The sequence below is a fragment of the Acipenser ruthenus genome, chromosome 15, assembly GCF_902713425.1.
Source record: "Acipenser ruthenus chromosome 15, fAciRut3.2 maternal haplotype, whole genome shotgun sequence".
NCBI lineage: Eukaryota > Metazoa > Chordata > Actinopteri > Acipenseriformes > Acipenseridae > Acipenser > Acipenser ruthenus.
Window position 1 is genome coordinate 26,781,801 of NC_081203.1, and position 23,369 is coordinate 26,805,169.

The following is a 23,369-nucleotide window of genomic DNA, read 5'->3' on the forward strand; positions in this document are numbered from 1 at the left end:
CAAAGCTCGGGTTGTGTTGACGCCCGTGGGTTTTAAAAACGTCATCAGTAATCGACAGCGAATTTGACTGCTAGATGTTGCATGTTTTCAAAATGGATGTTAAAGGTTAATCTGAAAACAAAAAATGATTTACAGCAGTGTGTTGCATTTCCACAAACACGTCATTAATTGCAGTAAAGTGAAGGCAGCCATCAGGTGTGATGAGCACATTGTCATCTCTGCAGCATGCAGAAAACATTCCCTTCGTTTCAAGGTGAGCATTGTGACATATTGTGATAAAGTAATTTCAACTTGGTAAATATTACATTTTCTTTACAACAACTGAACTTGTATGGCAATCAGCAATAGGCTGTTCTTTGTAAGCCAATGTGTAATGTTTTCAATTGAATAATTAATCAATCTGACAAGCAGCATTTGAAAGCTCGTGTGACAATTTTGCAATCAGAACAACAACCACACTTTAATTCCAAAGAATAAATATAGAAAATGGTATGCTGGGCATGACCTAGCAAGCTGATCTTAATTGGACACACCTGTGTTTAATAAGACAGTACAGTTCCACAAACAATCCAGTCTAAATAAAACCAGGAATGGCTCAACCTGCTGTGGAATTGGCCACTTATTTTGCTCTTGATTGTACTTGTGTGTGGCATTTAAAATCCCAGATTTCAAGTTAGGAGAGATCTTAACTATAACTAATGATTGGCTAGTTTACACAAGGCAGATTATATAGAGCAATGTGTGTTGTTGGGTCTCTTCACTAAGTAACAAAGTCACGCACACTGGCAGGCTAGCAGTATGGTCAGCTTTCTGTCAGCTATCCACATGTGTAAGCAGTGACATGTGTTTTTCTAAGGGAGCCAGGTCAGAGTGACACCAGTGAAAGCAGCCAACAATGTTATCAGGGGAATTTAACTGATTGTTTTTTTAAAGGAAGCTGTTATTTGTCGTATAGCCTAATTACAACTTGGTCATGTTTATTGTAAGTATTGTCCAAATTATGAAGACGGTTTGGCACTTCTTGAAATCCTGTCTTGGAGACGCAGTGGGTTCTCATTCTCTGTCTCAGGCTGTCTGTCTCTAACCCACTGCTGGCAGTAAGGACGTTTCTTTCAAACCCCAGCTGGAACAGCAGTTTGTTTTCCATCTTATTTTCTGGCACTTAACTGGTTTTAAAGAGATATACATAACATATATTCTGTTTGGAAACCACACAATGTTTTGACATGTGTAATATGTTATTATTATTTTTAATTTTTAATTTTTAATTTTTAATTTTAATTTTAATTTTAATTTTAATTTTAATTTTAATTTATAAATTTTAATAATGAACCAGAAAAAGAGAGAAAAAAAAACTTTGTCACAAAGTGTGCTCATCCATGTCAGTGATGATAAAGAATGAAACTCCCTGTTTGAATTCATGTGTTTGACTTTTTGCTCTTTTCCCCCTTAGTCTTCGGGTCCTGCTGGACAGTCTGCGCAGGAGAGACAAAGGCAGCACATGGCACGAGGACTTCCTAAACAGAAACCCATACTGGGGGTGAAGCAGGTTGTGGTAGTCGCTTCAGGCAAAGGAGGTGTTGGGAAATCCACCACAGCAGGTAAGCTGAGTCTTATTACAGGCCTCTTAATGCGTCTGATCTGAAGGTCTTCACATGGTGTCTCTTACACAGATGTTCTTTAAAGGAGTGCTAATGTACTATAATGACATTAGGAGGAGCAGACTTGCCTGGTATTTTTTGATTTTTTTTTTTACCCTACATGGTATCCTGCAGTTTCAACATTCAGCTTTCATGTTTCCTGCATATTGCTGATGCAGTGTTGTGTCTTGTTAGTGGAGTAAGACTGCAGCATGATGTAAATCGAGTACTGTAGTAGTAAGAGCGCCATCTGCTGTTTGCTTGTTTTCAGTTGTCTAACATTTCAGTAAAATGACAGGGACCACTGTTATCGTCTAATAAGTCAGCATAACTACATAGAGTAAAGCTCCCAGACAGCTATTCAGTAACTAATTTTGCAGTGACATAATGGTGAGCAGAAATTATTAGATAAAATACAGTGTTAATGCAACTTGCTCAATGGCATGTTTTGCAATTCATGTAGTAAATTAAATTCAATATGCACTGGATAGGGGGACTCTATCTTTAAAAAATGTACTTTCTTTTTGCTACAGTGAACTTGGCCCTTGGAATAGCAGCAAATGATTCTGTAAGTATTGCATTCATCTTTTTAAACCAGGATTATATTGTTCCATACACCTCGGCTTCAAATAAAAGTCAATGTGATATTTTTATTTAACTGTATATGTATCATTTAAAATAATGCACAATATTTTTTTTGAATCCCTGGATTACAAACACCTCTTTGAGTTTTCCTTGCATGGCATCTGTTGTAATGCCGGTAGTCTCTCATTACACATTGACATTATATCAGTATATCTTCGCCATACTACTTAGAAACTGTATGTATTATATGAAGGAGTAATTTTGAAATGTTACAAAACTAGCAAAATGCAACTCAGAAAGTTAAATAATTCAAAAGTATGCCAGGGTTGTTATTTACAAGATTTGTAAGATTAACATCATGATTTTCCATGATTTAATCACTCTTCTATCCCAATTTATAAATACTTGACAAAAACTGCTTTATGAAATGTACTCCCTTATAATCCTGTTTCTGCTGTGACAGAGTAAATCAGTAGGATTACTGGATGCAGATATTTATGGTCCATCGATCCCCAAACTGATGAATCTGAGAGGCAACCCAGAACTGACTGACAGTATGTCTGACTGCCATTTCACTTTCTTTATTAGCGATTTATAGGAACAGTGCTTGATATTAAATAAATCTACGGTACTGCTGTGGTTCCACACACACCTCCAATAAGTCAGTGCTGTTAACCCTTTCATGCACGGCGACCTCATATGAGGACATGTAAAGATGATAATGCATCACAGACTCATATGAGGATGTCATTTTCCATAGATAAAGCAATGGACAATTTTTTAAATAAATAATATATTTATTATGTGTCCAAAACTACTTTTTTTGGCTATTTTCAATATTTGAAAGTGTAAAACTAAAGTGAAAATAGTATTACCTGCTTTCTGGAGGGATATCCAAATTAACTTACGCTAACTATTTTTTAAATAATGTAATTATAATAACCATGACAATGACAATGGTGGTTATGTAAATTTATATATAAATTTACATAACATTTGTTTTATTATTTGTATTATTGCAGAAAACCTAATGAGACCGCTGGTGAATTATGGTGTTCTTTGGTAAGTATTTCATAATTTTAAAATGAATGTAAAAAAATTCAACAATTATTATTTCAAGATTATTTTAGTATTCAGCTGGATTTGAAAAATGGCAAAAAAAAAAAACATACCAGGACTTCTACCAGGGAAATCTGCAAAAGAACTTGAATAAATATTAAATTAATACATTTTATAATACAAAAGAAAATCTGCATCATCGCTTTAAAAAAAAAAAATATATATATATATATATATATATATATATATACAGACGTGCTCAAATTTGTTGGTACCCTTACAGTTCATTGAAATAATGCTTCATTCCTCCTGAAAAGTGATGAAATTAAAAGCTATTTTATCATGTATACTTGCATGCCTTTGGTATGTCATAGAATAAAGCAAAGAAGCTGTGAAAAGAGATGAATTATTGCTTATTCTACAAAGATATTCTAAAATGGCCTGGACACATTTGTTGGTACCCCTTAGAAAAGATAATAAATAATTGGATTATAGTGATATTTCAAACTAATTAGTTTCTTTAATTAGTATCACACATGTCTCCAATCTTGTAATCAGTCATTCAGCCTATTTAAATGGAGAAAAGTAGTCACTGTGCTGTTTGGTATCATTGTGTGCACCACACTGAACATGGACCAGAGAAAGCAAAGGAGAGAGTTGTCTGAAGAGATCAGAAAGAAAATAATAGACAAGCATGGTAAAGGTAAAGGATACAAGATCATCTCCAAGCAGCTTGATGTTCCTGTGACAACAGTTGCAAATATTATTAAGAAGTTTAAGGTCCATGAAACTGTAGCCAACCTCCCTGGGCGCGGCCGCAAGAGGAAAATTGACCCCAGATTGAACAGAAGGATAGTGCGAATGGTAGAAAAAGAACCAAGGATAACTGCCAAAGAGATACAAGCTGAACTCCAAGGTGAAGGTACGTCAGTTTCTGATCGCACCATCCGTCGCTTTTTGAGCGAAAGTGGGCTCCATGGAAGAAGACCCAGGAGGACTCCACTTTTGACAGAAAAACATAAAAAAAGCCAGACTGGAATTTGCTAAAATGCATATTGACAAGCCACAATCCTTCTGGGAGAATGTCCTTTGGACAGATGAGTCAAAACTGGAGCTTTTTGGCAAGTCACATCAGCTCTATGTTCACAGATGGAAAAAATGAAGCTTTCAAAGAAAAGAACACCATACCTACAGTGAAACATGGAGGAGGCTCGGTTATGTTTTGGGGCTGCTTTGCTGCGCCTGGCACAGGGTGCCTTGAATCTGTGCAGCGCACAATGAAATCGCAAGACTATCAAGGCATTCTGGAGCGAAACGTACTGCCCAGTGTCAGAAAGCTCTGTCTCAGTCGCAGGTCATGGGTCCTCCAACAGGATAATGACCCAAAACACACAGCTAAAAGCACCCAAGAATGGATAAGAACAAAACATTGGACTATTCTGAAGTGGCCTTCTATGAGTCCTGATCTGAATCCTATCGAACATCTATGGAAAGAGCTGAAACTTGCAGTCTGGAGAAGGCACCCATCAAACCTGAGACAGCTGGAGCAGTTTGCTCAGGAAGAGTGGGCCAAACTACCTGTTAACAGGTGCAGAAGTCTCATTGAGAGCTACAGAAAACGTTTGATTGCAGTGATTGCCTCTAAAGGTTGTGCAACAAAATATTAGGTTAGCGGTCCCATCATTTTTGTCCATGCCATTTTCATTTGTTTTATTATTTGCAATATTATGTTGAATAAAAAATCAAAAGCAAAGTCTGATTTCTATTAAATATGGAATAAACAATGGTGGATGCCAATTACTTTTGTCAGTTTCAAGTTATTTCAGAGAAAATTGTGCATTCTTCGTTTTTTGTGGAGGGGTACCAACAAATTTGAGCACGTCTGTATAACTGAAACAAAACAAATGCATTTAAAAAATGAATTTATATGCGGTGCTGGATAACTGTGTGTAGTTGGATTTCATAAGGGGTTCTGAAGCATTGCCTAGATTTTTTTTTTTTCTCTCTACCAGCATGTCAATGGGCTTTCTTGTTGAGGAGACTGCACCTATTGTGTGGAGAGGACTCATGGTCATGTCCGCAATAGAGAGGTTATTACGACAGGTAAGGAGATATGGTACTTTGCTTGATCCTCAAAATAAGGTTGCGTTGTTTTGGAACTAAGGCTTTGCGAAGAGACAACTACAAAGTATATTCTATAGCTTCAAAGTGATTCTTGATGTATATACATTCTCTTTGTTTGAGTCTTTATGATGAATTGTGGTGCTTGTTAATTGACAGAATTGGAGACTTCGGGTGATACAGGCAAGGTGAAGTTCCATCTCAATGCCTTAACAAGCCTTAGTAAGCTGTACTAAAAAGAGTAAACCACACAAGTGCATGTAACGCTAGCTAAAGGTTGCAGGTAAAGTCAACACATGAGTAGGTGTGTTTGTTTGTGGCTGGGTGAGTTGCCCCCACACATCAAGGCACCATGTCATGGTTTTGGAATGTTAGTGAGTTCTGGGGACCAGGTAAGGCCTTTTGGAAGCCAGCCCCTGTGGGTAAACCAAACATTGGCTTTTGTTAAACAGGACTGAACAAATGAACAGGCTAGCCACTGGTCATTTCAAATCCCCTTATTCTCATGTGTCTATGGATCTGTCATCAAGCTTTAATGTCAAATGACCAGGACCTTTAGCTGCTTAGTCTCTACTAATAATAATAATTCTTATTAATTAGTCCTTTAGCAGACACTTTTATCCAAAGCGACTTACAGAGACTAGGAGGTAAATTTATGTGTTAGTAACTGCTGCTGCAGAGTCACTTACTATAGGATTTCGGTCCTCATCTGAAGGACGGCATTCACGCTGGCTGTGAGCTGTGGTTTATATGAAGCATTTTAGTCAAGACTACTTGGAAAAACAAAAGTACTGTTTGTAGAATTATTAAGATCTTTACTGCCAAGTAAAATTCCTATTAGTTTTGAGGACTGGAAAAAAAAAAAAAAAAAAAAAAAAACCTAGAAAGTTCATGTAAGGACTCAAAACGCTGCCCAGATTGTTTTTAACTAGCTTTGTAACAGTTTGATTTTGCTTTCACAGAACTGTGCATATTGCACGTAAAGACTTTGATATTTTTTTCCATTGACTTTTATTTATGATATAAGCCTTGGTTTAGGCATGTATAGTGTATGCCTGTGGTCGATACAGACCGAATAAAAAACAAAATAAAGATTAAAGATTAAAGATAAAGAGTGAAGGTTATGCAGAAGGAAATCCTGCTCACTGCTTCTCTGTTGTATTACTTTGTGTTTTTAAGCTATTGCCTTCTTGTGTCGTCCTATGGCAGGTAGCATGGGGACAGCTGGACTATCTGGTGATAGACATGCCTCCAGGTACAGGGGATGTGCAGCTATCAATCACTCAGAATATCCCAATTTCAGGTAGAGAAACTAGCCTAAATTATTCTCTACGGTGTGTGTTATATTATACAACTGCAGCCATTGTCCTTCTATTCATGTCAATGGGCTATGTGACATAATAATCATATCTCCGGACGTTGCCACGGTTCTTTTTAGACCTATTTTTGATAGTTGTTTTAGATTTCAAATGACCTCATAGCCATTGCATAATTGCAATATGGCACTTCAGGGTGTGTGTCATTGTGGAATGTTGACAGTTCTTGGGTGATTGAAGGCACATTGCAATTGAGGTGTAGCAATATCCCACAACGACACACGCACCCTGTCGTTCTATATTGCTTAATTATGAGTCAGAAAGAAGTCATTGTAATGGATTTATTGTTGCATTTTGCTATCTCCTTCATGTTACTTACAGTATGTTACAGTAAAGCTCTGTATAAAACACTATCTTCTAAATATTAACAGATTCTTTATGGTCACTTATTTAAAATCTTTAATTCTATTGAAAATGAAAAGGTGAATAAACTGTGCAAAAGCTTTATAAATCTGCCAGTGATCCTTAGTAAAACAAAAAGGTCAGAGTATGTGATTGAATGGAGTAATCTGATTGGACAGGAAGCTTCTGAACATATACAATAATTCATGGGCGGCTGTCTCGGCTAATCAGAATGCATGTTGGAGGTTGTCATGCGGAGTGATTTTAATATACTGTATGCTGTACCAATGAAATGAAGTCTGGAAAAGGAATTGAACAATCTGCTGGTCTGTTTCTATTAGAGTTAGAGTAAATCATCTAGAAAACAGACACACAGAAGGCAATTAAATTATAATAACCACAGATTTATTACCAGTGGGTTCGTTTTTTTATGGAGATGAGCTACATTTAAAGCTACAGTGTTCTGTTTTATGTGAAACCCCTGGGTACATGTGTTCAGTTAATTCAGAATACCTGGTAAAGGCTTATTTGGCAGATGTACAGGGTGAGTAAAGCACTCCGGGAAGCACAGCTTTACACCTTGACTGTGTCAAATTCCGATCCCATGATGAGCTCATCTTACTCCACCTGTAGGGATAGCCTCTCTAGGACACACCATTTCTGTCGACTTCTGTCCACAAGGGGGCATCATCACATAGACGAACATTGACAGCTGTGAAAGGTCTGTTGTGTAAACATGTATGTATTTGGTCACAGATTGTATATACAGTGCCTTGCAAAAGTATTCAGACCCCTGACCAATTCTCTCATATTACTGAATTACAAATGGTACATTGAAATTTCATTCTGTTTGATATTTTATTTTAAAACACTGAAACTCAAAATCAATTATTGTAAGGTGACATTGGTTTTATGTTGGGAAATATTTTTAAGAAAAATAAAAAACTGAAATATCTTGCTTGCATAAGTATTCAACCCCTGTGCTGTGGAAGCTCCCAGTTTACACCGATGAAAGAAATTGCCCAAACGAGGACACAATTACTTACCATTGGCCTCCACCTGTGAACCATTAAAGTTGCTGTCCATTTTCTGGATAAAAACCCCACTGTTTAAGGATCATTGGCCAGGCTGTGAATCTGAAGGAAAATGAAGACCAAAGAGCATTCTACAGAAGTTAGAGATAAAGTAATACAAATACATAGATTAGGGAAAGTGTACAAAATAATATCCAAGTGTTTGGATATCCTAGTGAGCACAGTTGGATCAGTAATCAGGAAGTGGAAGCTGCATCACACCACCCAGGCACTGCCAAGAAAAGGCCGTCCCTCACAACTCAGCGCTCAAACAAGAAGGAGACTTGTGAGAGAAGCCACAGAGAGGCCAACAATCACTTTGAAGGAGCTACAGAGTTCAGTGGCTGGGAGTGGAGTAATGGTGCACCAGTCAACCATATCAAGAGCTCTGCATAACACTGGCCTGTATGGGAGGGTGGCAAGAAAGAAGCCGTTACTCAAAAAGTACCATCTGAAAGCACGTCTGGAGTTTGCCAGAAAGCATGAGAGTGACCCAGCTGCGATGTGGGAAACGTTTTTGTGGTCAGATGAGACCAAGATAGAGCTTTTTGGCCAAAACTCAAAGCGCTATGTGTGGCGCAAACCTAACACTGCCCATGCCTCAAGACACACCATCCCTACAGTGAAGTATGGTGGTGGCAGCATCATGCAGTGGGGATGCTTCTCATCAGCAGGGACTGGGCATCTTGTTAAAACTGAAGGAAGAATGGATGGAGCAAAATACAGGGAAATACTGCAAGAGAACCTGCTTCAGTCTGCTAAAAAACTGAAGCTTGGGAGGAATTTCACCTTTCAGTAGGACAATGATCCCAAGCACAAGGCCAAAGCAACATTGGAGTGGCTCAAGAACAAAAAGGTGAATGTCCTACAGTGGCCCAGTCAAAGTCCTGTTCTCAATCCCATTGAGAATCTGTGGCACTATTTGAAAATTGCGGTCCACAAGCGTCGTCCAACCAACCTGAACAACCTGGAGCAAATCTGCCAAGAAGAATGGGCCAAAATCACTCCAACACTGTGTGCAAAGCTGGTACATACTTACCCCAAAAGACTTAAAGCTGTTATTGCAGCGAAAGGTGGCTCTACCAAATATTAATGTGTGGGGGTTGAATACTTATGCAAGCAAGATATTTCAGTTTTTTATTTTTCTTAAAAATATTTCCCAACATAAAACCAATGTCACCTTACAATAATTGATTTTGAGTTTCAGTGTTTTAAAATAAAATATCAAACAGAATGAAATTTCAATGTACCATTTGTAATTCAGTAATATGAGAGAATTGGTCAGGGGTCTGAATACTTTTGCAAGGCACTGTGTGTATATATATATATATATATATATATTAGATAGATAGATAGATATGTGAGTGCTGAGTGTAGTATGTCCCTGTGAAAATGCAAACAACATGTGTTCTCTCTGACAGTCCGTGCAACACCATTTCTAGGCGTCTGCTAAAGATCCATTATGACCAGTGGTGGTGGCCCTCAAATATTATTGCCCATTATTTGGTGCCTCCACCTTCATTGCTGTGTACATCATTGCAAAAGGGCATCAGATTTGTATAAGCAAATGGAAATATAATGCTTAATAAATGTGATTTATAGTTCCCTTATGTTCCCTTACATCATTTGTGGGGTGTTTTTTTTTTTTTTTTTTTTACAAAATAGTCTACCTAATGATGGTTTTATTCCATCACTGTATGCATGTAACCCATCAGGACCAAGACATGATACATATTGTACTGTGACCTGCATGTCAAGATACACATTTTAATGATCATAGAAAACCGAATTGCTGTTTCCACTGAATGCAGCTATACTGAAATAAGAGTTCTAAGATGCAGCATTGCAGGTAATAACATAACAGCATCGGAGGAGATGCTACGCTTCATAATTAAGGTCAGAATACTGTGCTGGGAATATAAAGTAGCATTATCAAAAGAAAGAAACTGATTTGGGGATGAATGGATTGGAGAAAAAACAAGATCAGGAATCTTCCTCCTAATGGAGCTTGCAATTTGGTATTTTTAGAAGAGAGAAAGAATGCAATGCTTTAATGTAGAATAATGTAAATAATTAATAAAAAAAAAAAATACAATACATAAGGTATAAATGAGTGCCAATAGAATATTCTGCTTACAATGTGAACAGGATCTTGCATGCAGGATCACAGTGCCACGATATTGAGGGGCAGCACACTGTAGCATTCCCATACATGCCCATTCCTCTTGGTTACATTCCTCCACCAATGTGGTTTTGCTATGTTCAAACAAAGGTTTGTACGTGAATGCACATTCAGGTGAAAAAGCTCAAAGTTGAAAAGCATGAACTCACAGCTAATGCCTGCATGTTTTGATGATCATAGGAAAATAGCTAATTAATGTGTGTGATCATTTACTGGTATAATTGTGATTTATACTAGATTTTGGATAAGATGATACGTTTTTTATTGAGTAAGGTGAATTTATCAGGATTCACCTGTGTCATTTCCCTGTATTTATTTCTGACCTCATAGCATTAGGTTGAATCTCACCATTATATATTGCTGCCTGATCATTTCAATATATAAATATATATGACAGTAAAGATAAATTGCCTTAGAAAACTTTCATTTCAGCTCACTCTCCAACTCTATGAATAAGGTGCTATCAATTATACTCTGCCTCCCAGCTTTTTTCAATACTGCAAATCTTTCTCAAGAAATCTTAAATTATTGATGAAAAACACTCTGTCTTTCCCTATGGGTCATTGTATATAAAATAAAATACTAAACTATGAAACTATAACCGACCGCTCAGCCTCCTGGACAGCACAAACAAATCTGAAATTGCCTCGACCCTCGTTGCATCAATGCACAATTATTTTCGTGTTCTTATTACTCTAAACATGAATTGTGTCACTTCAGATTTGTTTTAGCTATTTCAATATTATTATTATTATTATTATTATTTGTTTATTTAGCAGACGCCTTTATCCAAGGCGACTTACAGAGACTCGGGTGTGTGAACTATGCATCAGCTGCAGAGTCACTTACAATTACGTCTCACCCGAAAGACGGAGCACAAGGAGGTTAAGTGACTTGCTCAGGGTCACACAATGAGTCAGTGGCTGAGCCGGGATTTGAACCGGGGACCTTCTGGTTATAAGCCCTTTTCTTTAACCACTGGACCACACAGCCTCCAATATAGCAGAGAACATCGATGTATAAAAACTCTAATTGTGCTTCACAAACCTCCTAATAGAATTTAAGAGGCTGCTAGAACACGGTCTCTCACTGTAAATCAGCATGTAGTTAGCTATGGCTCATCGTGGCTGAGACTAGGATCCAGGCTTTTAAAACCTTTTGACAGGTGTCAATAAGATGTCAGAAGGAATCTCAATAATAAGAGACAGCTGAATGTTTTACCCTGCAATCATGCTTATTTATCCATATTTAGCCCTGGCCAACAGCCAGCCTCTTTATTCTATTCTTGTATATCCTCTGCCAGCTGAGAGTTTTAATACTGGCGGGTATTGTATGTCAAGCAAAGCATCCATCCGTTCTTCTTTTCCCATTGCACTTGGCAGCAGAGGGGCTGAGCAGTGTTCCACACAGTACTTCTCTTTTCCTACTATTGGCATTCTGTATAAGAGTGATTGTGATGAGAAATGTGTTCTGCTGAGGTTTTACCTGCACTCTTCAGTGAGGGATTTTGCACTACAATGAGTCTTTTTGCACTACAATGGTGATGGACAGTTGCATATAAATACTTGTCTCATCCCACAATCCCTCTTGTTATCCTCAAATCTCTGATCATGTATTATTTATTGCTTTTTTATATTTCATTAGTTTGCTCACTGTTTAACATTTTGGAAGTCGTAGTGCAGCAAAACTAATTTTTTATATTGCTATGTTATCATAAAGAAAGAATCAACATAAAATGTAATCTTATTCATTTTCTTTATAGTGTGTCCTGTCTGCTATCTACATCCATAGTCAGGAATTATTGTTACTACTTGACCCAGCAATAACAGCCTTTTTTTAACAGTGGCATGGTTAATAATCAATACATTTTCCCAAACTGTACGAGAGATCATCCTGATTGTGTCTGTTTCCTCTTTCATTGTCCCTTACCCAACGAAAGGAAACATATTTGAACTAACATTATACATGTATTGTATAATAAACATGTTTGTTTTCAGACTTAAGTCAAATTAGTATAAAAAATATATTTGTAATATTTTCATGCCCAAACCTGGATACAGATACCTATATATGTTATTTACATCCTAGAGTATTTTATGTTAACATTTTATGTTATGCTGTCTTTTTATCTCCTTTCATGTTGTGTACCACGTTGCAGTTGCCACTCCCCCAAGTAACTATCCTGCCTGTCGCCCCCAAGTAAAATGCTTTCCAATCCTATGCAACTTGGATTAAAAAAAACTCCCCACTTTGTCTTTGGGGGAACTGAAAAGCCTGCAGTGATAAACTGAGGAACAATGTTGACCCTTTGTGCTTTGAGTGACTGATGTTATGGCCTGCTGATAAATCAGCTGTCTGGCAGTTAATTTGGCAAAGCCATTGTCAAACTTGTTGTGAACCAATAACATCTTTAGAATGAGCCATTCAGCTTCACATAGGAGCATTCAGTTTGTTTTTACAAAACTTTTATGGGCTCCTATGTGTTCCTTTCCACCCATTTAATGTCAGTTCACTAAAACTGCCTGTTGCTGCTCATTGAATGAACTGGTGTCCCACACAGCTGAAAGGGTCACCCAGGATTCAGGGCAGTAACAGGAAAGGGTTTCTGCTTCTTTGATTTTACCACCTATTTAAATGTGAATGTAAACTGAAGGGCTTGTTAATGTGTGATCTCTTCCAGGCGCTGTGATCGTGTCAACTCCACAAGACATCGCTCTACTGGATGCGCGGAGAGGAGCAGAGATGTTCAGAAAAGTCAATGTGCCTGTGAGCATTTACAGCTTTCCTTTCTCAGCACTGCATTTGCTTGGACAGGACAGGACTGATTCAATGTAACATGAAGTTCTTTCTTATTTCCATGTTATGCATTAGCCGTAGTCCTTTTCTTTTTTTTTTTTTAAATGTAACTAAAACCAACTTCTTATTTTTTCATGTAAAATGTAATCCATTACCACATTCTTTACCTCTCTGTAAAAGGAGCCATTACAGTTACAAGTTACTGAAAAGTGTAATTCAATTACACTGTGTTACTCCTCAATACTGCTGGAGGTACACATAACCACTGTCACACATAATGGAGTGAAGTGTGTTTCAGACTGATCATTCTTGTAAAAATCTGAATCATGTAAGAAAGCACTCTAGTGCTGTAATTAACTGAGAATAATTGTTACACTAGACAGTTACTTTACCTTACAAATAAATATAGTAAATGTATTCAGCAGCAGCAGCCCCCTGAAGAGTTAATCTAAATTTATTTGATTACATGTGTGCTATGCCATTGGAATATGTGTTTTTTATGATCAGTCTATTTCTATGATTACTCACAGCAGAATTACTTCACTGCTGGGGAAAAAAGCCCATCATTTTTACCTGCCAGTAAGTAATTAGAATTTAGTCACAGCTTTAGTGTAATACCTTTCCTGCTTGGTTTTCTGTTTTCTATTTCACTGCTTTGTCACTACATGATCTTGGCTTGGTGCCAGAGATGCTTGTTGTGAATTATATTATGTGTGCAAAGAATAATTTTAATATTATTTGTTAAATATTATTATAGATTACATTTCCAGTTTAAGGTTTTTTTTTGTGTGTTTAAGTAATGAAAGTTGGTTTAATCAAAAAACAGCATGATTTGAATGTACAAAAAAGTACAACAGGCTGCAGAGTAGAGATCATTTTGTTCTAATCCATGCTGATGTTGGTATTGCTGACTAGAACCAAGAAGGCCACCAACTGAGGTCACATGATGCATTTAAAATGTTTAGGCCTGCACTGTCAAGGTGGATACATTATCTTTCAATCTACCTTCTCCTTCTGTAACTGTCTAATATTGTTTGTATTTGTCACACAATAACTCATGGATAAATTGATCAAATATATAATGCCCTTTTGCATATTGGTAGACACAAAATAACGTGTATGGGGTCATACACTTTTGTACTGCATGCTAGCAGCAGATGCAAGGAAACAGGAATGTTTTTTTTGTTCCAGTTTTTGTTTTCCAGTCTGTTGGGGGGCTATGTGGCTCACCTGATTCACAAAGCAGTGTGACGCCCCTCAACCCAAGGGGGCTTATTACATTTTAATCCAGGTTTGATTAGTGTCAATGATAAAGCGTATATACCGTATTACTTTCAATTACCGTCGTCCTTGAATAAACGCCTCACTCGGATATCAGATTTGTAATAGATGCCGTCCTCGATTAAACGGCACTCTCAATAATGAAACGTGTACAGCACTTAATAAAGAAACGCCTACAAAACACAGTATGGCAAAATGTAACAAATAGAAATTGAATAAACTTGAATAAAATGTATTTAAAAGCATACAATTCCACACTGGAGCATACCGGTATTTTACTGTAAAGTTTATGGAACCCGAACAAAAAAGAATACCATAGGTACACAGCACTATGTACTGATACAGACAGGAAGTTCAGAGAGTGGGGGGTGTGATGTTTTGAGTGTCAAGCAGAAGCTAGTGTAGCTCTCGCTGTCGCGTTGCTGTTTAGGGGATAGCCACGGGATCATCTTCCTCACGGAAGCCCTACCTGGACCAGGAGATTGTCTTCCTGGTTGAAGAGAAAGAAACGCATCGTATATATATTAGAGTTCAGCCCTGCTTAGAAACTGTTGTAAGAAAGTGGAAAATAAACCTACCTCCTCAGTGTTGAATTGACATTTCTCTCTTGTTGTTATTTCTCTCTCCACCCTACACTGGTATGTGTCCTCATCTAGTCAAACACTGATCTGATCTGCGAGCTCAACAGCTTTCAGTTTAAAGTTGTAGGCCACCTTCGCCATCCTGATCAAGTTGTATCCACAGAATTAAACTTCAATATACGCCTCCCCCAAATACCTCAATAAAAAATTGCACCTTTCGAAAACCATAGTGCTTATAATTACTGCCGCCCTTAGCAATTTAAAATAAACGCAGTGCCGTTAATTCAAAGTAATACGGTATAATGGGTGTGCAGCAAATTCCGATTACGACAGTGAGTGGCGAAAATTAACACCTGGCAGCACTGGACACAAGGTCACACATGTAAATATCACGAAGGGATGCCAACAAATCTAGGATATTCATGTTTTGCAAATATCTCTAATGCATATTGTACTGGAGCAGTTATTAGCTAGCATTACCACATTAATATATTTTTCACCATTACAGAATCCTAAATCATAATTGATGACAGATTTTATGTACACCAAGTACATTTTTCTGTACGGAGTGCAGCTTGACTCTGCTGACCCATCAGGTCCTGACAGGTCATTAGTCAGAAGTGAATAGATGGTGGGTTGTGTGCCCCTAATCTTAACCATGGATAGTTTATAGGCCAGTCTGGGGTGTCCATGTGATTAATGGCAGGTGGGGTGTTTACGTCTTGTCTTTGTCTTGCTGTTTGCTTGGGTCATTCATCAGTTGGGCATGACTTGAGCACTGAGCAATAGATGGCGAGGGTTGTTTGTCTTCAGAGCTAAATAAGGTGGCCAAAGCTTTTTGATAAACTGAAGTAACCTGATGAAGAGGGTTAGTGTTTTCTTTTTAAGCATTATCGTAACAGCAGGTTGCCAAAATGTAGAGTGGTATGCTTGATCCATTGATGGGCAGGTATGCCCTCCGGCACTGTACAGACTAAAGGGTTAGGAAGGAAAGCCTATGAATATGAACACAGGCGGTTTGTTTCGTGTTTTTGTGCCGCTGCGTCTTTCAGTCCATGGATTTGTTGTGTGCAAGATAGGCCATTCATTCAAACCAGACCTCCATTGGCACCGAAGCGCACATTTATAAAGCCTGTTCTGGTTTTGGTATAAGAGTCAAAGTGATGGATTGAGCTGTCATGCTGTCTAGTTCAAAACGAGTCATGCAGATCACACAGAAACTTAAGGCACCCAATCCACACTTTGTGGCATCTATGACCATATGGTAAAGGAATGAGCCAAGATGGGCGTGTATTTATGGGTAGTTATGTGAGCCATCAATCAAGAGTCCAGGAAGTGATCCAGGCCAAGAAAGGTCAACATAATAAGGTGTTTCTGCTGGGTGTTTTAAATGTTATCTGGGTACATAATTGGTCCATTGTTGGTTTTGATTTAATGATACTTCTAGTTACATTGTTGCAGTTTCAAAATATTATTTGAATAACATACAGTATGTTAAAGGAGGGTTGATGTACAGCCTAGATTACACGGACTGATGTGGACATGTGAAAAAGCAAACATACATCACTAATTGCGATGAAATGTACAGAAGGTTTCTTGTGAAAGTAAAATATACATTTAAATCTCTGCACCACAAAAGCATTGATTAATAGAAACAGGTTGCTATTTTTCTTTTCTGAAATACTGCTTTGCATTTATATCCTTTCCTGCTTGTCAACTGATTGTGAATGCCCCTGTTTTTGTGCTTCGTTCTTTCTTCCTGTGGCATTTTGAACGGGTGCAGGTATGACAGTGTATTTCCTTGCAGAATTAGCTGTTTAGGAGCTCTGTACTGCTTCTGGCATTCCCCTCCGTGCACTGACAAGGTGGAACCAAGATTGATGCGAGAGGTACAGGTGCAAACTTGGTTCCAATCCGTTAGCCTGGGCTTCAGCTGTGTCGTTAGCTGGGACCGTTATCTGGGCAGCCTGTCTAGCTCAAAACATAATCCCAATACTTTAGAAATATAGCACTTGGAAGATATTGCACTTTGAGATATTGCTATGTCAGATATTTTATTCCAAATGTGTTTTTGTTTCTTCACATTTAGAGACTGAGCATACGCGGATGCACTTGCATTGACAAATAAAAAGAAATCTCTCTGGAAAGAGGAGGTCTCTGCCTTGTTTAGGTGATCATATATACTGTACTGTGTATATTGAAATGGACATGGTTTCTTAAATTATTACTATTAAGTAAATTCTCATTTCATTTAGCCAGTATGCGGCAGAACTTGGTTTCTTTCAAGTTGTCGCTGCTAAACGTGGGCGTGTTAGATCCCTGCGTACACTTGATTTTCGGAAGAAGGTTAAAACTCAGATGATCATAAGTTGTGGTTTGTGAACTGTTCACATGTTTGTCCTTCACTCAGTAATTCTACTCTGTTCAGCAGTCCTAGTGTTGCTGCTGACGTATGCCCCACAACAGACTAATTGAAGCTGTCAAATGCAATAACTTGCTGGCTGTCATTTCAACACAACATTTTTAATAGGCTTATTTTAGGGACTTCTGGAATGTATTTAGCTGCACTGCAAGGATTTAGGGAAAAAAAATGAATCAGTGTTAACATCCTGAAGGGATAATATTTTTCAAAATATGGGGGGGGGGGGGGGGGGGGTTATCCGTCTCCCCTTATGTCTTTCAGACTAACCTTAGCTATTCAAAATTACGTAACAGTGGGGTGTCAAAGCAATCTGAGCTTTGCAGTGCCTCTATTTATGGGAGGATTGGTAGTAGGTTGTCAGTGTGTCAGAGGTGCAGGCGTTTATAAAGTGAAGGGTTTTAAACTTCAATTTTCAGAAGGGTTTGTATAATAAGCAAGGGAACAGGGCTTGGATGCAATTTCAGTGGACCTGTGTATAATGTGTTGCATGGGGTCATGAATGAAAAGGCTGATATCATCCACTTGGTGGAAAAAATGTGTTAATACCCTGCCAGATTAATTCCCTCAATTTCAGGCTTCAGTATAGTACACGACATAGCAGGCCATGCTGACATGTTGGGCCTCGTTTAAGCACGTATGTGGGCACGTAAACGGAGTAGACTTTGCTTTTACAACCAGCGATATACTGCCCAGCCCTCATACTGGACATTGTGTGTAGACCTGGTATGCTACGACTGTTGCTTTCTAATTACTTCTCAATTTAAGGTTTGTGTAAAATGGCTGAACAAACTCCCCACCCCTTTAGGTACTGGTAGCTTTAGAAATAAAATACACATTTGGAAAGTTACAAAACAGCTGTCAACAACTATAAAAATCAGAAGCGAAAAAAAGCATTGTTATCTGAAGGGCCATCTTTCTAAATAGTATGAGCTGCTGCTGGTGGGTATTGTGCAAACAGAAGTTGGGATATTTACGATAAAAAAAAAAAAAAACACGCTTACTTTATCCAGACACATCTGTCTTGCATTGATTATCATTTTGCACCCAGTAATGATTGCAGGGCTTATCAGTTAAAAGATCTGCTGGATTATGCACATTTAAAGATGACTGCTGTCTTTATACAGATAGTGTTGTGTTTTTTTTTTTTTTTTTTTTTTTTGTTTTTTTACAGTAAATAAATATGTCAATAGCTTTTTCTACAGACTCTGGTGCGTTCAGTTCCATTGCAAAGTACACCACCATCTGATTCACTTTCAACAAATTACATTTACAAAATTTACAAAAACAAATTAGCCTTAGCAGATTAGCGCGGCAGCTTGCAGTACCAAAGAAAATTAAATGAAAAAGTAACAGGAAAGACAATGTCGTGGAATTGCAAAGGTAAGATATAAATGGATAATGAAGTAAGCAGTAGGTTTGCTTTAGCCTTGCCGAAGTTGGACATGGCACACTAATGACTATTTTAGCTTCATTGCTTGTTCACACACTTTAGTTTCAGATGCTAATTATTGCTGTTAAAGTACCCTCCAATTATTAAGGTGTACAGATCTGCTCCAATCTTATTTCATCTCTTCAAAGAGGACAATAAACTTGATATAAATTACAGCGACCCCTGTATAGCATTGATTTGTGTGAAGTGTCTGTCTTGAATAGAGATGATGCTGGATCTGCTTTTCATTTTTTCTTTTTTTAATAGACAAACAAAAAATGTAGTAGTGACCTAATTCAGTCTGGGCATCCCAGCAGTGGTACTACTGGAGCCCTGCAGTGATCATAAATCAAGAGGTGCTTCTTGCTGCTGCTTTTTTTTTTGGTTTTGTTTTGTTTTTTTGTTTTTCTTCTTAAAATGCATTTGTTTCTTAATTCTGGTTATTTCAAGCAAGGACAAATAATGCAATCTGCCTGCTCTAGCTAGAATCATGGCAGTTCATCTATGTGAAGCATCCACAATAATTAAGGTAAGAGCAACTAAGTCTGCCATTGGTAATCCCGTTGCATTCCTTTTTTAAATGGCAGTGTTTACATGCAGTGTATTTAGTGAACTGTGTTTAACCTTTTGAGGTATAAAATGGGTCTACCAAACTGGACCTAAGCCCGATTTTATCTCTTGCTTCCAAAAATGTCCCTAGTTTATTATCCCCTGCCCCACCTAGCCCTCTCTATCATGTTTTACTCATTGAAGCATCTGTTCATTCTTCCAGGTTCTCGGTCTCGTCCAAAACATGAGTGTGTTCCACTGTCCGAACTGCAACCACAAAACCCATATATTTGGAGAAGATGGGGCAACAGAGCTGGCAAACAGCCTTGGAGTGGAAATCTTGGGTAAGGATACAGTAACAAGTCCAGGGATGGAAATAATAACCCTGTTGCATAGCAGTTTGATTCCATGATTTATTGTAGTTTATAGATCATAAGTCCATTTGTGTCTAACTAGGCTTACAGTAAAAACTGGAATAGCTCATAGTCTTGGGCAGAACTGTCACATTAGAAGTGCTCAATGGATTACTGTGCTTTACTTACTGTAATGCAGTAATACATTAGTCATAGTTCAACATTTAAATGTGATATTTCAAGTGTAAGCCTATGTTTCAAGGAGTATGGGCTGTACCTTCATATGTTCTTGTCAACTCACCGCTACTTCAGATGTTAATATCTCATAAAATATACTTTTATATTTTCAGTGTCATGGTCACTTTGAGACATTGGCTTCATACTTTGCACACCAGTGTATTCTATGATTCTTTAGGTCGCTTGATCACAGGTATCTTACAAGAAAGCTAAGCTGTTTGTACATATATACAGTTATATTTGAAGCATATATGTAAACATACAATTATTACACAATAAAATATTGTCTTTATAGGTTTTAAAAAATACATTTGTACAGAACAGAACTGTAATGTTGCCTGTGGAGCTTAGCAACATAGAAGTGTAACTTGGAAGTAATCCACACCTGTATGTTTTGCACCAAAGTCAATACTGCAGCAATTTAAATGTGAAAGCTGCCTAAAATGTGGGGTGACCCTTTGAAATATATTTCTTTGTCTGTTTGCAGGAGATATCCCATTACACATTAATATAAGAGAGATGTCAGATAAAGGGCAGCCAGTGGTTGTGTCCAAGCCAGACAGCCCAGAGGTTTGTTGTATTTTATAAAGACGTTTATCCATTCGTCCAAAATGACACGAAGACAAACATATTGGCCAATGCATTCATCAGTGTTATGCACTGTTATTACTAATGAAATATGCATGATAGTGATTTAAACTTTTTTTCTGAAGAGTTCAGGTCATAGTAGTAAACTCTAGGTTGCTGTTTGCCAGCCATTTAATATAATTACCAGCTTTTCATCAGGGCCTGTAACTACTCTATACTTGCCAGTAACTAAATGACATCCCTAATTACCACTCTACTTTCACAATCATTCACAATAAATGGAGTGTCTGTTTTCTTCTCGAACACCAGATCAGAAGATATGGGGGGGGGGGCTGTTTCTATGGTTTCCTGTCCCTGTATTATCTACCACAGCGGTGTGGCATCCGTCCCAAATTAGATTTTTGCTATGTGCGGTTGTCCCTTCTTATCCCTCGACCTCTAAACCACAGAAAAATAGGCATGTGCAGGATATAAAGAAATGCTGATCACTACATTGTGCAGTGATCACAAAATCTGTGTTTGCTTTTCTCAATCAAGTGTATTTTTAACAATGCATTAATAATATCAATATCTTAATTTTATGTTCATTACCAAGGATTTATTATCCCATGGTGTTGTACATATTCCTGGCAATGGGAATATAATGGAGGCCCCTGTGTTTTATTGTGGGTGATTGAAATGCCTTTTAAATGCTACGAAAAAGGCAATGGACTGCATCAATAATTTGCATATTGAATTTGAATTCATGTCAAGTAGAATACAATTCCTAATCCATCTATTTTACAGTTACTTTCAATATCGGTTACACCTACTAAAAGTTTAAAGAGTGTTTTCAAGTCTAAAACACTGCACGCAGCCCATTGACTTTTCTATAGATTTTAAAGCTGGAGGTCTAAGTCCTTTAATAATTCATTACAGGCTTTTCATCTGGCAAATACAGCAGTAATGGTATTAGCATCGTTTCTTTGTTCCAGGCCAAAGCCTACCTGAAGGTTGCTGCTCAAGTAGTGAAAAGACTGCCAGCTCCATCAGCCTGAGTGCCAGGAATGCTGAAATGCGGAAATCTGGGCAGGAGCAGCCTTGTCAGTGCTGAGTAGCTTGTTCAGCGATGGTGTGGACATCAGACCCCTCTGAAAGCGAATAGAACTCCTGTTATTACACAGCTGTCACATTTTGAAATGCGTAAAAGCAAATTGTAATAAAGGCAGATCTACTTTCTGTTTAAATACATTCAGGGAAAAGGTGATTCATCGCATTACAGTTCTTTACTGTAAATAAGGCTGTCATGAATAAAGTTAACTCTCTTGTTCTCTGTTAGGTCCTACGTGCTTTAGTTGGCAGCCATTGTTATTTGATGAGAAATTGCATAGTAAAGTGATTACATTGAAGGTTGTAAAAGAAAATAGAAATTTTAAAGGCGTAGTAATTTACTAAACAATTAACTGAAAACAAACTTTTATTGGTCCATTGATTCACCATTTATATTTATTTGATGCACTGTAATTGAATTATTTCATAATCTGTATGCAATTTTAAGCAAATACAAGTAAAATATAAAGGTGACTATAAACACTAAATCAAGTCTGGATTTTCCTTGAACATATTTATGATATTTTAAATGGCAAGGGGTTTGCACAGGGAAGTGTCAGGACCATGTCACTAAAAAAGGTCTAATATATTCAAGATAAACAAGACATAATTGTTAGTCACAGTGTTAAGTGACCAACTGGCTGTATAATGTTATGTTGAAAAATGTAAGAGAATGTTGTCCTTTTTAAATGGCAGATGCCATTGTGGTGTGTGTACTCCACCTGTTTGTGTGCCCTCTATCTACTGTAGTATCATTTCTGTATTTAATCCCCTGCTTTGATGCATTTCACAAAGACAGTACAGAAATCGTTTAACAGACATAATTAAGCATGGTTTGCGTCAATTCATTATCTCCTTGGAGTTCTAATCCTGCTCTTTTGCAAGGAAGCTGTATTTCTAGTCTCATCATCATTAAATAATCTCTTTTGCCTACATCAGTGGGTAGTGCATATCTGACAGATCTCATTTCTAGGTTTCCCCATTACCATTTATATGCATTCCACTGATCTCAGCAACACAAATGATTACATCTACTATAGAATCATCATTCATGCAATACAAAATTATACAAATAAACATTTCTAAATATTCTGGTTTCACGGGCAAAGACTCCCTTAGCCCACATGATTACCATAAACAGGACAGGACATGCAGATGTTAAAACAAAGCTACATTTAATTGACTTTCCAGAAGTGTGTATGAGTGCATGGAGCCAGTTCGCCACCCACAAATGAATGAACTGCCAATACGTGCCAGACCTGGCTCTCTCAGCTCTGAGCAGCCCCCATATTGTTCCTGTATACCACAATAGCTCTTTCAGAAGATGTTTTATAATGGATTATTGAGAAGGATTTGCAGGTGATTTCTGCCTATTTGTATTTCTATTTACAAATTCTGTGGACTGCAGGATATATAGAAAGAGCTGAACCATTCAACTGTATTTTCTGTATGCTATACTGCTGTATACAATTAAAAAATGTACTAAAACCTTGAAGGGCACAAGACTTTTTTTGTAGATTTTTCTATTGTTATGGGTACAGCAGTAAACTGTTGCTTGAAATAAATACTGTGGAATTACCCTGTTTCCAATCCTTGTTACGATTAAAATCTCCCATTTAATAATTTCCAGTTGTCTTGTGTAACACTGCATATTTACAAGAGGTAT

At 37.6% G+C, this 23,369-nt stretch overlaps 1 protein-coding gene across 3 annotated transcripts; it reads left to right on the top strand.

Moving 5' to 3' along the window:
- Positions 1–6: 6 nt before the first annotated feature.
- Positions 7–23,326, top strand: LOC117422590 (iron-sulfur protein NUBPL-like). Of its 3 annotated transcripts, none has more exons than XM_034905784.2 (11): positions 7–253; positions 1,454–1,601; positions 2,174–2,208; positions 2,689–2,779; positions 3,248–3,287; positions 5,297–5,387; positions 6,615–6,708; positions 13,059–13,144; positions 19,660–19,780; positions 20,514–20,596; positions 21,589–23,326. In XM_034905784.2, the coding sequence occupies exons 1-11, from the start codon at positions 125–127 to the stop codon at positions 21,649–21,651; spliced, it is 981 nt and encodes a 326-aa protein (XP_034761675.2). In that variant the 5' UTR covers positions 7–124; the 3' UTR covers positions 21,652–23,326. The 3 variants fall into 3 exon arrangements, with proteins under 3 accessions (XP_034761675.2, XP_058843647.1, XP_058843648.1); XM_058987664.1 differs by lacking the exon at positions 7–253 and adding an exon at positions 631–982; XM_058987665.1 differs by lacking the exon at positions 7–253 and adding an exon at positions 631–829.
- Positions 23,327–23,369: the final 43 nt, after the last annotated feature.